The sequence below is a fragment of the Colius striatus genome, chromosome 4 (genome assembly GCF_028858725.1).
Source record: "Colius striatus isolate bColStr4 chromosome 4, bColStr4.1.hap1, whole genome shotgun sequence".
Classification (NCBI taxonomy): Eukaryota; Metazoa; Chordata; class Aves; order Coliiformes; family Coliidae; genus Colius; species Colius striatus.
The window spans coordinates 77,742,084-77,758,241 of record NC_084762.1 but is presented as its reverse complement, the minus strand read 5'-3'; the positions used below and the strand labels follow the sequence as shown (position 1 = coordinate 77,758,241).

The 16,158-nt window shown below is 36.3% G+C and overlaps 1 protein-coding gene across 1 annotated transcript in view; it reads right to left on the bottom strand.

Moving 5' to 3' along the window:
• The window catches only part of ZFPM2 (zinc finger protein, FOG family member 2), a 303,713-nt gene that overhangs the window by 106,092 nt on the left and 181,463 nt on the right, over window positions 1-16,158 (bottom strand). Inside the window, exon 5 of the mRNA XM_061995326.1 lies at window positions 178-289. Within this exon, the coding sequence (XP_061851310.1) occupies window positions 178-289 (112 nt within the window). The remainder of the gene's footprint in view (window positions 1-177; window positions 290-16,158) is intronic.

The window sequence follows — 16,158 nt, the reverse complement described above, 5'->3', positions numbered from 1 at the left end:
AATCAACAAAAAAATAAACCCAAAAATCAACGAAAGCAGAAAATGGTAGGAAAATGAGAACGATTTGTTTGGCTTTAAGGGGAGACAAAGTACTTCACTTCCCTATTAAGCAACAGTTATATTTTTATTTCGGTAACTCACACAAGAGGATCAAGAAAAAAATCAGCTTATGTTTACCTTTGCTGTACACAATGCAGTTGTTTTTGTTGTCTTCTACTCCTTGCCAAGTCACATCCAGCAACCACTTGGGGCCAGCAGTCAGTACCATGGGGACTGAAGCCTTTGTCTTCTGTAGGAAAGATGATAACAAAAAGATGCCATTTGCTTGCCTTGATTAAGAACTTGAATAATAATAGTAATAATCACTTTATTTGCAAACAACAAAATCTCCAAACCCATAAGCCAAGGTCTTATTCCCCTGCCTCAGGATTTTTTTAAGAAGACATAAGCAGTAAGCTCCAGTTCTTTCACTGATTGAATGGTGAAACTATTATCAAGGATTTTTCCGAATGATATTGGATCAGATCTCCAAGATTAAGCAGATCTCTGGTGGCTGAGAATTATAAAGGGAATGCAGATGACTTTCACAGCAAAGAGCCAAGTGTTTAGAAGTGAACTTTAGACACATTGTCCTTCATTATCAATGGGATCTCACTATTTCCTGAAACAGACAGGAAAGAATTTCAAGAATCAGTATCCATTTCAAAGATCTGTCCTGGGTAACATTTGTATTATTATAGGAAATTGTTCTGAATGGATAATGGAATTTTTCTCCTTTTGCTAAGTGTTGATGGGTGCTTTTACTATGTCTGAAATAATAATAATGCTAATGATTCACTGCACTTCGTCTCCAAAAAGTCTGTAAAGAAGCTGTATTAAAAAATTCAAAAGCACAAAAGTAAAGCATGACATCTATTGCACCTGAAAGGAATACAGGCAAGGAGATACACACTTAACAAAACTGTCTCCCATGCATATTTCAGATTCTATACTTAGAGAATTTGGTATTTGAGGAGATAAGGTAGAGGTTTATAATTTATTAACAAATCCTTTTACTAATCAAATGGCAAAACTCCTGTGGGTAACGCTGAGTTTGTCAGTATGTGGCACTGAGATGGCACTTAGACTTCTATTATTCACAGTTCTTTTTCTTTACATCAAGCATGAAACCACAATAGACAATAGTACAGTTACCATGTAACTTATTTTTTTCCTCCTGGGAAATAATTCTGTCCAAAACATTCCAATCTTTTCCTAGGGAATTTGATCAATTATTTCTATATTCCACCAATAATTCTCTGTTTGGCTCCAGCTACGTTCTATTGAAAAGTTATGTATGATTAAGAGAGTGAAAAAAATTTAAGATAGGGAAAATCATATATTTACATTGACGTTCCAGATTTGTTGGCCACATTTACAACCTGTGACTATTCTAGAAATAACGCAAAGTATATTAAGACTTACTACACAATAGTGTACATTCCCAAAATACACATGTAAGTATTTATTAAAAATAAGATATCATTTAAAATATTTTAGTTATAGAAAGTTATATTAAAAATATTATACAAGAGTTAATTTATGCTATATCAATATTTTAATAATGATGACAGAATATGTGTCACAGTTCTTTTTTTTAAAAAAAATCTATTTATTCTTTATTTTATCCAGTATAGTAGTTCTTGCTTAATTTGCATTGTATATTTTGCATTCTTCATTAAAATGTTTATGCATAAGTCACACTTCTGATATGCACTCTGTAACGTTATTCAGCTTCCACAAGTGCAGGGAAAAACAGACATAAATGAAGAATGAAATTACTAGCTAGCAACAATATACTTAACTAACACAAAAATACTGCAACTAGACACATGCAATGTCTCAATTCCTAATACTACTCCTTCTATGAGAAATTGTAGAAAGTGTGTTTGCTGATATGAAATAGTACAAGAGTCAGCCCTACTCCACGCATTTGAAATCTGAATTTAAATTTTAATTGTCCAGAAAACAAGACAAATTTTGTAAAATGAAGATTGGTTAAGTTCATATATAAATGATCAAGAAGTCTGGTATTATGAATTATAAAATCAGTGCAAAGTATTTATGTACAGACTGCACACAAATATCGATGTGAATGAGGCATGAACTGAAAAGATCTGAAACAGATGAGATGAACGATAATCAAAGTACCATCTCTATCTTCTGTTACAGAAAACTCTGGACTTTATTGTCATTTATACCAAAACATGGCTAAGGCTGCTACAGAAGAAAAGCAAGAGTTACTACTTTTCACATATCTGAGAATCTTACCTATAGTAAACACAAATGTTAACATGAATGGTAGCACCTGTGACTGCGTAACCGTAATGAAGCGGAGGACTGACGCATGTTCCTACTACATGCTGCATTTCTTCAACTACCATTTCAGACAAGTCTTTAACATGTTTTTTTGCCCTTATTTGTGCTCTCAGTCTCTGGTAATCACAGTACAATCAAAAGACAGTGCAATATTATCCAGGCAGTGGACTTTTCCATAATAAATGATTAAGACATTCATAAATGATCATAAATGATACATCATAAATGATTTAAGACATTCAAACAAGTCTTTATGGTTTAAGTTGGAGGCCAAATTAAAAAAAAAAACAATTAAAATCAAAATTCTATTTTTTAAGTGTGGCAGGGATTATCTATTTAAGTTTCACAGGGTCAAATTCCTATTTCTTTTTTTCTTCTTCCCAGACATCTGACATTTCATTGTGTATCTCCCAGTTTTAAGGGTATTATTTGCATTAAGGTGGTATCAAAAGCCTCAAACAGTATCAGGATCTTGTGCTGGGCAGTAGTTTATTATCCACATAGACAGGACAAATAACATGTCCTGGGAAAGGATTATACATAACTACAAGCTGCTGAGGAAGAAATGAGATGCGGAGATCCTATTTGACTTTCTCATGGAGATTGATTTCTCTAGCAAGTGGCAGGCTTAGTTGCAGGCCACCATACCTGTTTCTTCTAGACAATGAAAGGAGCCAAGGCCAGTGCATCATCCCTTCTGAGGGAGCAGCAGGTAGTAGCAGGCTTTTACTGAACTTTGAGAAACACATGGAGATTACTAAATTGGCTTCCAGGTCAGCTTGGCAGTAAAACTGGTAATCACTTCAGCAGCTGTGAGTAGTCTCTAGCCACTGCAGATATGCCAGAGGATAAACAGCATGTTGTGTCTCACAGCTCTGCTAGTTCAGAAGAGCTTGTGGACACCTCAAAAGAATTTCCTGTTCTCTCATAGCTCTGCTCCCAAGCTGCACAGAGATGTAAATAAATGTCTTTTAATATAAAAGCAAAACTTCACAAGGCCCTGACTACTTGTAAAGCTTGGCAGCTCTACTAATGGAGACAGGCAATGTTTCTCTTTGAAGTACCTTGCAGGCATATTGTGTGAGCTCTAAGATGAGTCAGGACCATGGCAGCAGTTCTTTGGGTCTAGCATCCCATGAGGTTCATACATTCCTAGGAGATGTTCACCACTGACAAAGGCTTGTTGTGCCTTATTACACATAGTAAGAATTGAAGCAAGCCTGCTGATTCAGGAAAGGCCATTTCCCTAAAATGGTTAAAATGAAAAGACCCCAGTCCAAGATAACATGAAGCTATGGTTAAATCAGTCATGCCTTTATCACCTCAAGATTAGACTACTGCAATGCGCTATACCTGAGGCTACATTTTAAATCCATTTGAAAGCTGAAGCTGGTGCAGAATGCGACAACCTGCTTGTAAAGCAGGATATCGTGCTTTGAGCGCATTACACCAGTGCTTTTTAATCTGTACTAAGTGTCTGGGATTTAAGGCACTGGTTACAACCTGTGAAGCCTGGGACCTGTATGTCCGAGATACCTAACTTAGACCTGCCAGGTCCTTTGCCTCAACTGTACGATCACAGCTGAGATCCACCGAGCAACATGAAAGAGGGCTTTCTCTGCGTCACTGAGACGCTCTTTGCAAGGCAACATGCTCTTCACACCACCTCTTTACCTTTGGGATCCCATCCCATTTGAAGTAAAGGATGTTCATGCTCTGACTCTCAAGAGGGCAGGATGAAAGTCTTCCTGTAATTCATAAGAGGTATTTCTCATACTGTAACTTTATTTGGTCATTCCCCAAATGGTGGTGGGTTGAAAGCATTAGCTACTTTTTGCTATGTTTTTTTCTACAATGCTATTATCTCTAGCTTAAGAGAAGGTATGTTTTACTGTTCTTCCTTGACACAGGAACAACAATATTATGTCTTAAAAATAAGACTTCAGAAACCAAAAATATTTGATATCTTCCTCTAAAAAGAATTACAAATTACTCAAAAGCTGACAAAACGTTCTGCCTATTGCCTAAACATAATCACTGGGATCTGCTAAGACGAGTGTCCGTAAGATGGGGTCATACATTAGTAAACTATATTGGAAATGAAGGCTCTTTATAGAACCACAATATTGGTCACTGCTGTACACTAGGTAAGTGTGTATTCTACTCTTGAGCCATTTTTACCTGAAAATGCAACTTCTGCTAATGTCTTCGTGCCATAACTAGACAAATTTGACAAGGACAAACAGGGTCAAATCTGTGATCTCTCAGGGAACAATTAGAATCAGCTAATGAGGATAAAAGAGGTCAGGCAGGCATCCATTTTTCACTAACCTTTGAAGCAATTGGACAAACAAGGGAGGTAACCCTCAATAAATGTTTATATTCAGTCAAGAGGTTAATGGAGATAAAAATAGCGATCACAGCAGGCCGAAAATAGTTTTGCAGTCTCGCTGAAAGGAATCAGTGCTGACAAGTAATGTTAGATGGGCTCTTGCCTGCAAAGATGTCTAACATATGATGTGTGTGGCCTGGCAAAAACTTGAGGAAACCCCCACACTGAAGAGAAATATGGCATGAGCAAGTTGTTTGAAATCCATGAAATTATGATGTCAAACGCCTGATAGTTTCTAGCTGTTTCCTAAGAAGTTGTGCCAGAGCAAGAAATAGGTACTGAGCTGATGTTCAGTAAGTAGCTGTGACAAGACCATCCTGTCCTGGATATGATATTCCAAAAAGTATTCAACATTATTTAAGGAGATGTACTGTTCATAGAAAAATTACTATATTTCTGTCTTTACTGGTCTTCAGATTTTTTTTCTTCAATCAGCATAGGGCTCTATAATGTCAAAACTACTTCCTTTAAGTACTCTCACCAAACAGGAAAGTTGTTGGAGACTTAAGATATTCAAGGTCTTTTCTTCCAGTTGTAGTTTTGTTCCCGCAAACAGATTTTCTTTCTAAATTTTCCAAAGAGCCTAAGTTCCCATGAAAGATAGAGAACAGTACCAAAATGTCTTTGTGTCCTTGGAGAGAGTTCTCATGCTCCCCTGTGGAGTGTTACTTTATATAGCCAATTAAAAAAAAAGACTGTACCAGGAGAAGAGTTGTAAATATACCTCAGGTGCCTTCAGATAATGAGTCTGGGATAGTAAAACACCAGTTAATACACCAATGGAGGTTTCTACTTTGAAATTAAATTTTAATTAAATTTGATTCTAACGGAGTTGACGTACATTCTGTCACGCTGAAACTGCAGAACAGCCTCTCTCAGGAGTTTAACTTATCTTTGGTGGTCGCCATACTCAATACAGCAAAACTTCCTAAGGTTATCAAATGAGTTGTTTAACAGATTGACCAGGGAGGTGGTGGAGTCACATGGACACTGCACTTAGGGAAATGGTCTAGTGGTTGATAGGGCTAGGACAAAGGCTGGACTTGATGATCTTAAAGGTCTATTCCAGTCAAAACGATTTTATGAAGGTCTCCTAAGGGGTCACTCTGGAATGAGAAATAGCAGAGATTTCAACAGGTCTCAAACTATCCCTAATTAATGGATATTTGTTTCAAGATGTTTTCAAATGAGAAGAATGGTAATTCCACTTTATCACCACACTTACATTGACTGTTTCAATGTATTTCTTTTTCATGTAACTGATTCATCAAACCTTAAGACAAGCCCTTCCAAACATCCCAATGGACATATATAGACCCTCATTTTGTTGTCAATTTTTGTGCAATCAGCTGGACTGTCTTTCAGTTTCTGTCACTTCCCTGAAAACTCATTTTCCAAGGAGTATCAATCTTGGAAGAATATTTATCTCAAGGGCTTCTTTGGAAACCGTACCAGTCAAAGACCACAGCAGCACTTAACAGTGCCACAGTCATCTTTCCAGTCATGTAGAGGTAACTCCTCTATACTAAAATGAGAGTGGAAATGTCAGGAGGTTTTCAGTGCCGTGCTTCCATGCTGATGACAAGTATCATGAAATACACTGAAGACATGGCAGTCTCCAGCACCTACTCTGGAATTGTACAATTGCACAAGGATTGCATTTTTCACCACCTGTGTGTCAGTGAGATCTTGAAACAAACTAAATGCAAGAGAAATATCACAACCCTTAGTCTCTGTGGCTGAAAAAAAAATTGAAAACCTGATACAAACATAATAGCTGCAGTTAATTTCACCCAAATCCACAGATAGCTTGGGATAACTTTTTGTTTTAGTTACTACTTGACAACTTTATGGGATCCAGTGACTCAGAGGAGTGTTGAAGTATCATCCACCAGATGCCTACCTTATGGCTAGATGAACAGAGTACAAGAACCTGTTTACTTACAGAGCTGTAACTAGTGTTCTCATATGCTGTCAGGGAGAAGGTAGACAAATTCTTTGTTATCAGACATGAAACTAGTGATGAAGGAAAGAAGGAGGGGTCAATGTTAAGCCCCATCATCTTGGACAAGGTGGTAAGGTAGAAGTCCTCATGTCTCTTTTGCCCAGGGCTTTGGATTCTTGTTACATAGTACTACTAGTGGTTAACAGAGCAGCGCTGCACCTGTGGACTGGCTGGTTGTGCCAGAACTTGTGTAATTCCCAGTCTATAATGCATTATACAATGCAATACGATTTATTTCGGGATTCCACTTATCTGAGGAGGGAGTCTCCTCAGGAGTCGGTGTGGGGTTGGATTTTTTTTTTTTTTGGTAACAGTAGGAGAAAAAGAATTGGTAATATTTGAAAAGGCTGCAGTCAAACTAAAGCCTTTAAATGTTTCAAACACAAAAAAAGGAAAAAAAAAAGAAGAAAAAAGGAAAAAGAAAAAAAGAAATGTACACACAGATGGAATCCCAAAAGACAGCTGGGATTCCCTGCAACTGAGAAACCCTGCTGTTTACCCCAAGAGATCATCACTTGTCAAATGACAAAGCTGAACATACATCTCACCAAATATCCACAAATTTAAAGCAGACAAAAAAAAATACACCCTAGTTCTCGTAATATTTTCAAGCACTTGTCACTTTCAAGCACTTGAATCCAAAATTTGTATTAGTATCAAATATGCCTATGTCCCTAATGCAAATTAAATGTATGCTAAGCAATGAGATCACTTCATGTTACCTAACTAGAATGTTTTTTTTTTTCAAATGTCTAAATTGAACATAAATAAAATTTCACTGTAACAGGTACAAAACAGTCCTTATCAAAACCAACTTTAGTTTGTTCACCTCCAGGATACCATTGGAACCCATCTCCAAATTCTTCCCTAGACCTAGGAAAGTTTAAAATAATTAAACCAGATTCTGGAGCACCTGGTCCTGAGGGTCCTAGCAATTCCTTATGGCTGCTTGCACATGGTCCTAGAGGAGCTGACAACCGACTCACGCTGGTTTCAAGCTGGAAACTGGACCTATAACCACTTAGTAAGTCTCCCCTGCTCACACCACCCCACGGTGCTGGGCTTTCTACTCTGTCCTTCACTCCTATAAAGTCTTTTCACGTGGCTTCAGTCTGCAGCTGCTCCTGAGCTTCTTCCCACCTTTCTCTTTGTCTTGTATATACCTGACTAAATGTATCTAGATAACTTCTCCCTTTCTCAACGAGCATAGCCTGGACTACAGTGTATTTTGCTATCACTCTCTTGCCTTGACTTTCACATTGTATTTCCTGTATTACCTTCTGTCTTGTTAATTTAATTATTTGAGAAAGCAGTGTAAATATACATACACATATATATGCTTGATGTGTTTACACAACAACCAGCATCAGGAAAACATATTTTTAGTCAGTACTGTGATTAGCATAAATATGATTAGGATATTCTGAATTTTGACAACACTAAGTGAATCACCTCTGTTGATGGTGAGCTGATAGCTGCAAGTGGCTTGCCCGCTGTCATTGTGTCTTACTGCACAGGTATCTGCTGTTGGGTGTTGAACCTTTCCGCTTCAATCTGAAGTTGAATACTTGGGATAATACTGTTTCAGAGATGGCATGCACCTGTGCCGATGAAATCACACTATATATAACTTATCTTTAGATGAGATATAATGCAGTGCTGCTTGTACACTTTCACACTGAATTATCAGTGCATTTTTCCTACTGAGTTAACCTCTCTGTTGTAAATGAATGTCTACTTTAACAATTAGGTCTCTCTACTAATGAGACCACACTGAGATTCACCAGTAAGTATTTTCTGAATGCACTTGCTTGAATGTATCTGCTTTCACTTTTGCTAAACAACTTTTATGTTAAATAAATGAATGCTCAATATGGCTCAGCTGCAATTCTGCAAATATCAGGTTTATGCTGGATGGGTTGAGGGACTACACAATAAACCACCAGTTCCTGTTATTCTTCTGATAAAAATCGTTTGGGCCTGGGGTAGTTAATGTGACACCAAATATTCCAGATGATCAAAGTGACAATTACAGAGGACTTCCTAGAAGACATGAAGACATTTATATTGCAGACAGGTTAATTCTGCCTAGTCCCACTGTCCAGTTATTTACGCTGAAATCATACACAGTGATTGCTCTATCTACGGCTTTGTTACAGTATGGTACTGAATAATTTCTGTTCTGTAGTAATTTTAGGTGTTCTTTTTCTCTGCTTACCCTTACTCTTTCTTACCCCTGAATAGATGATTGAAGCCATCATTTCCAGAAGTCCAAATTTCACGTATTGTACATATTTATTTTTATCTAAGGAATACATTAAAATAAACAAATAAAAAAGATAAGCATAAAGCCTTCTATAAAGATTCCATTGCATGGAACTATAGACTAGTTAGTAGGTATAGATTCTCTTTATTACATGTTATTATTAGTTTTTCTGGAAATGTAAACACCGGTTGTATATTTTACTTTAGGAAAGTGAATGGTTTTGCCATGAAAGGCATATAAGTCATGCTTTAGCAGCAGTAAAACAAAATACTTTTTAATTTTACTTTTTTTTTCCCCCAGAACCAGAAAGGTAAAAAATAAAAAGTTCTCTGTATACACTTTTCAACTATTTTATATGTATAATCCAGTGCAGCTCTATTAGATTTCCAGTGAATATTGTGAGGCATTTATGGAGTACATATTTAATACAAAGGTATTGTACTCAATGGTGTAGATATTTCTATGTAATTCTCCTGCATGACAAAATACTTGAACTTCAGTGGTGCATGCATTGAACGTACATAAAATATAACAGATAAATCTCTGTGTAACCTATTTGAAATAGAATAGGGGAATAGAAAAAGTCTGGGCTTTTCTTCTCAATTAAAAAAAAAAAGTTTTTAATTAGATTTAATATATATATCTTTATCAACACAAAACATGGTACTTTGAAGTAATAGTATAAATCCAATATACAATCCTGCGCTTAAGTTTGTACTTGGTAAGATAGCATAATCGTTTAAGGTAGAAGTTTAACATGTGATTCAACAATCAGAATTTTACATGTATGACTTTAATGAATTATTTTTACTTCAGTTCAAACATTCCAGTTTATCTAATTTTAAGATTATCCTTGACATATTTAGAAATCCTAATGCAGATTTTATGGCCCACACCTATCCCTGATGGTGCTAATGGACTAGACATAATGAATCATTCTAATTTGGATGAAAGGACCACACAACATTGTGGCAGTCCTTTAGAGAATTAAGGCTCAATTCTGATCTTCCAGACTTACGAATGCATTTTTGGGATTAGGCCGCGTATCTGTACATCTGTTGAGTCTCGAGGGGTGTATACTCAGCTAAGTATTCTGACCTTCCAATGTACTGCATCGAATGTGTGGCCTTGGGATACAAAAGGATTTGATTACAACTGTATTTTAACACTGATTTAATATATAATTATGGGGTAAAACCTAATTCCTCCTTACATCTTCATGTAGAAAATTCCATCACTATTAAGCAGACACTAGGCTACTTTTTTCACCCAGTGAGTATGATAGTAAATGGAAGAAACTGAAATACCTACCCAGGATAATGTAAAATCAAGGACAATCTTCTTAGGGATGGCTTTAAAATCAGCTTTTTGTGGCCGTAAAAAAACAAGTTTAAATTATCTCCTGTGAGTCTGTTGCTAGTTGGTACACTGTTGTATTATGTATGATTCTTGACTGCTTATGTAAAAATATACTGGAACAAGGTTCTGTTAGTGATTTTTAGTGTTACTCTATGCTTTCTTGTCTACGAATAATGAGGAGAGAAATTAACTTTACATATATATGCAATAATGACAAAAAAGTTTGTAACTAACTGGAATTTTTGGATATTCAGTTACAGTTACTGGTTTTTAGTCTACCAAAGAATGTTTTAAAATTTCCTTTAGCTGGTTAAACTTTCGTAAGATACATATAGTGTTTTCATGTAAAAAATGGGGTTTTTTTTGATTCTAGATAAAACCCTTTCCCAAATATTATCAGCAAAAAAATCCAAAGGACTTAACAAGAAAAATTAGTTCAGTAGAAATTAACATATGAATATGCAGTACTTTAGAGTTTTTAATCTTTCTTCTGTTTATCAAATATTGTCCAGATTTTCAAATAAATAATAATAATAATATCTAGTAACGATTTTTATGGGGATTTCAGAGAAAATGAATTTCAGAATTCTGGGCTTTTTTATCAGTATTGTCTTTCACAGATCTCAATTACTGATTAATGGTGCTCACATTTTCTTTACTATTTCAGAAGACTTGGGCCAAGAAGATGAAATGAGCAGAAGAGCACCTTTATTTTGGAAGCAGATACTTTCTTCTGGTTGAAGAGTATTTGGTATCGAACTTGAATCTCCAGTTGAAGAGTGTTACGTATAATTGGATCATTTTTTCCCCACTGTCTCAAAAGTGTGAAGGTTGTTTTTTTATCCTCTTCTCACATAAAAATGAAGTTCCTTAAAATGCCCAATGAAAGACTAAAAGGATAGTCATTTTTTGTAGCTCATATGATATAGCTATGTAATGCAGCTGTCATTTAAATTGCTTCAGCATACTGATTATATGCAGCATGACGAAGAACTGCAACTATGCAAGTTTCCATTAAAAAAGGGAGTTTTCAAAGAATAGGTGAAGGTCCTTCATTGCAACTGGCGATAAAGATGGAGAGTCCAGCACTGGGACTGGTGAGTGCAGGGCTCTGGTTCCAGTAAGACTCAACAAACAGCTGAGATCAGAATCTGAAGTGCAGGAAAACAGCCTGTAGCTTCGAGATTAGCTTTCTCACACTATTCCTGAGTTAAGCCAGTACAAACATCATCATGAATGCATAATTATGATTACGCAGTACTCTGTGCATAATAGATCTTAAAATCTGGAAACAAAGAAGTAGCATAGGAATGATGTTTTCAGGCACTTGGTTTTCAATGCAATGAAGCTGGGTCTAAGGGTAAAAGACTTTCTGTATGTAAAAAGAGTTTCAAGAAAATAAATTTTACTTGGAAAATTCATTTAGATACTTATGAAACATTTCCACATAAAAGATGGGCTAAAAGAGAGATAGGGACCTAGCGTTCTGTTTATAACTTGAAAATAACAACGAAGCATCAAACACTCCTGTTTGCAAATATTTTAGGGAACTCGAAAAACCTATCGCTTTGAGTAACTAACAATAGACAAAGAAGACAGTAGCTTGTCAAATTTATTTAAAAGATCTTTTTCTCAGAAAGAAGTAATTTATATTTTTTAATTATTTGCAGCAAGAATTTGATAGTGAACCAATGTTCATTTCTGAGACCAATGGATATAGACAGGCTGGTATCTTAAGTTTAAATGACTGTATTGCTAAAAGACTGATGCAGCTTGCTTAAAGAGAGATGATGAATTAATTCACTTTCACATGTACAAACAAAACTGTGAAAATGATGAATGGATTAACTGGGTACATCTATGACTACAGAATATTAGTGTCAAACTCTGGCCAGACAACAGTCCACTGTCTAAGCCACTTGAGAACAACACTGCTGCGGCTCTGTGTTGTCTAATGACACCCCTCAGGAGCTATAAAGCCTTTGCTTCAGATCACAAGATCAAGGAGAAGTCCTCAAGTGGAAGTGGTCAAACTTTCAAAAGTAGGAAGCGTCAAAAAGAACAGCAGATTTATACCTAGACCACAGAGATTAATTTCTTTTTTTTTTTTTTTCTGTGAAATGAAAACCCAGAGCAGCAATAAGAATCACACTAGCTACCACCACATTGCAGATTGAATGTAAGTGGTTACATAACCATTCTACTGTTGGCTCAGACCAGTTTCACACATTACGATTTTTTTAATTCCAAAAGGTAATTTTTCCTTGAAGGCCTTTCCTGCCACAAAGAAAAACAAATCAAATCCTTTTTGCTTCCAATAAAATTTTCAAACAAATTTTCAGACACTTGAGGAAAAAAAAAAAAGAAAAAGTAAAAAAGTCAGCATCCAAATATTTCTAGTACTTCACTACCCCAGTGAAGTCAATAAAAGGAAAAGAAAGCCCTCCTTCAGTGCATGTGTTACAGAGCCAAGAAAGAAGTCTAACACCACAAATGGCATGAGTGGTATGAAGAATCAAGTGCTCTAAAAGAGCTTCAGAATTTAGGAGAATCAGAGAAGCCCAGGCTATCAAACTACAGATGGCAGCAAAACTTTAACCAGCATTTCTCTTCTTGACACAGAAACTGGCATCAAAATGCTATAGTCCTTCATCCATACTATCTCTTTCAAACAACTACCACCTATCACTTGGCACTAACTGGCAGCAGCTGTTAAAGGCAGGCTTTAACCTGGCATCCCAACTGAGGAGGCATTTTTCCCTGCTCCCAAGAGATATGGGCCTCCAGGTGAGATGTGAGGCTACTGCCAGTGCCGGGCATTGGTCTCATATGGCAGTCGCCTTGCTTGAGGGTCACTGCAACCTACTACAGCAGTCAGAAGCCTTCTCAGTTTTAAAGGGAAGAAAATGAATAATTGCCTGATTTTCACAAGCTCAGACTCTATTTACATGATGAAAGGAGGTGGCCATGTCCACAGAGCCCATGAGCTTCTGATAGCTCCTGTGAGTTCCAAAGGGAACAGTTGGGTGATGAATGCTCAAATTTGACTCTTCATTCCTCTGTCATGGAGGTGACCTTTCACTAAACTTTCATTTGAGAAGCAGTAGATGGCAAATGACGAACACAAGCTGTGGCATCAAACAAAAGCGGCAGTGCTCAAACCCCGCACTGACTGCAGACATAGCCATACGGCCCAAACCAGCTGCTAGAAGGGCAAGAGGGATGCTCAGGAGCAAGCACTCCCATCACATGCAGTGCAGGCAACACCGGCCTCTGCTCCTTGAAAGTTCAAGTGAAACTTGATTTACAGCCACACCTCGAGAGGCGGGCGAGTGCTGGGAAAGCAGAGAGAGATCTGGACAAAGAGTGATGGGAGGTGGGGGTGGCACGCAGAGGGTTCCCTTAGTATTATAAAAATGCATCTTATTCTGTTTTTAATCAACGAACCTTATCCAGCAATCAAGGCAGATATATAATAAGCTGAGCTACTCTGTAAATCTAAACATTCCCCACAAATAGAAAAGATACAGCCTGAGCTCTCTGATTGTTACTACGGCAACTATCTAAAATGAAAATCTTGTTAACCCTTTGCATGCTGTAGCCACCCATGCTTCAGTGTTAGCTGACTTCCATGCACTTATCTCTCCTTTTTCCCCCTCAAGAAATTCATAATTGTATTGCTTCACAGTAGTTATGCTCTGGTTATCCTATTTGAGACTGAAAGGACTGCGATAGGTGGTAGTTTCATACGTACATCTGAGTTTTGTTACTTGCTCATTACTGGGATTATAGTTCAAAAAACAACTAATAAAACAGAAGAGAAAATCCCTAGATTACTCCACAAGGCCTGGGATTTTGATTAAAACCTTGACAACAGCAATGGGATGCTTTCTAGTAAACGCTGCCACTGCTTTTTTTTCCTTTAGTTATGAAATGATTTGAGTGTAAATAGGATATTTGTCAGAGGAATTATTTCTCTACAGTGCATTACAGTCGACTTTTAAAATGCTTTTTTAAAGACTTCTGCTTCTTAAGTACTGCATTGAAGACTGCAAGCTATTTTAACAGAACAATGCAGTAACTACAGTGCTTTGAAAATTAATAGTTAGGTATTGGACTAAAAATCTCCCTGAAATGCAAGAAAATTCAGACAAATGAGAAAAACAGATTTATACTTGAATCTACCTGAATATTTGAGACAGTTTTATTGTAACATCTCTGTAGTAGTGTCGTGACAAAATTAAATTGTCTGCAGTTGTAACGTCTTCCACAGTTCATTGCTGAAAACTGACGCCATGGAAATTCTTCTGCATTTAAAGTGAAGGAAGAAGGACCCAGCACACAGACATCAATTCTACACTTCTTTTACTTTGTGCATATCATATAATTATGAGACTTGTCACTACTAGGCAAATTTGACTCTATGGCATTCCCAAGTAGGCCATTTAAGACAAATATGCACCATATCAATTGATTCCCACTGAAAAAGAAATACTCAACTGACATTTTACAGCATTCACTTCAGTCAATTAAACATAGATAAAGTTAAAAGGTCTTTACTTGGACATTTGTGCAGCACTGAATAACATACATTTAATTCGAACAAATTAATAAGTAACATGTTTTTCCTTATATAAGAAAAAATTAAATGTAACAGAGACAATATAGCTTGAGGGAACTGAAGTAGTGTGTAAATTATCTTAAGATCTTTTTGGAATGCTGTCCTCGTTAAATGGAAGGTTATCGAACTCCCAGTACATTAGATTAATGATGCCATTTACAATTGAAATGGAATAACCAAATGGAGTATCTTAAAATGAGTGAAATATCAGTATTACAATACTCAATTTTATGATATGTAAACATTAGCTAATATTTTTAAGTTTGCCTAAAATTTTTCTAAACTTTAGACAAGAATTGGTTTAAAAAATGAAATTGGATATATTGTTATTAATGTGCACATCAGTGCATGACATTAGAAGTTAGAAATCTTAGTATGTGTGACTTATTTACAGAAAATTAAACTCATTACAGTGAACAGCCTAGGTTTGTTTTTTTTTTTTCTTTTAAATAAACAACCATGTCTCAAAAAATGCTTGCAGACTCTGCCTGTAGTGTAAACAAACTAAAGGACAGACTACTGGCACTGGGCAAAAAAACACCTCTGGTATCACCCCAAATTTTTTAAGGTTGATGTAATGACTCCAGCTAATTTGAAAGTTTGGATTAGAATGAGTGAGGAGGACAACATATCTAATGACAATGCTGGAATACACACAGGCATGAAAATGTTCACAAGGAGAAGGATAAATTAGTCTGTCTGACTCAGGATGCATTCCAAGTGTATTTTCCAACTTCTGAAATATTTCCCGATTTACTGCAACTAATTTCAAAGTAACTTCTTTTTTTTTCCCTTCAAAATCTGCTTTTTATAAAGTCAAATGGATTATATTTTCTAGAGTTAAATTTTGTATTTATGTACCGTGATCACTAGATTCATCCTAGAGGCTTCCAAACATTCAGTCTATTTATCAGTGTTGGCTTATTTCCCACGAATATGTCCAAAATAATCTAGAAATGTATTAGCTATTCAACATACTATACATATAAGCAATTCTTCAGTAATTCTAGGAACACATAAAAATCCTCCTTTTCCATTATATTATTCCAAATATGAATATTTTAAAATAAAAAAAACACAATGAAAAGCCGAACACCAAAAACCCAAGTGTCTCCACATCACCAATTTTCTGGGGTGGACTTTTTATCTCCCTCTCT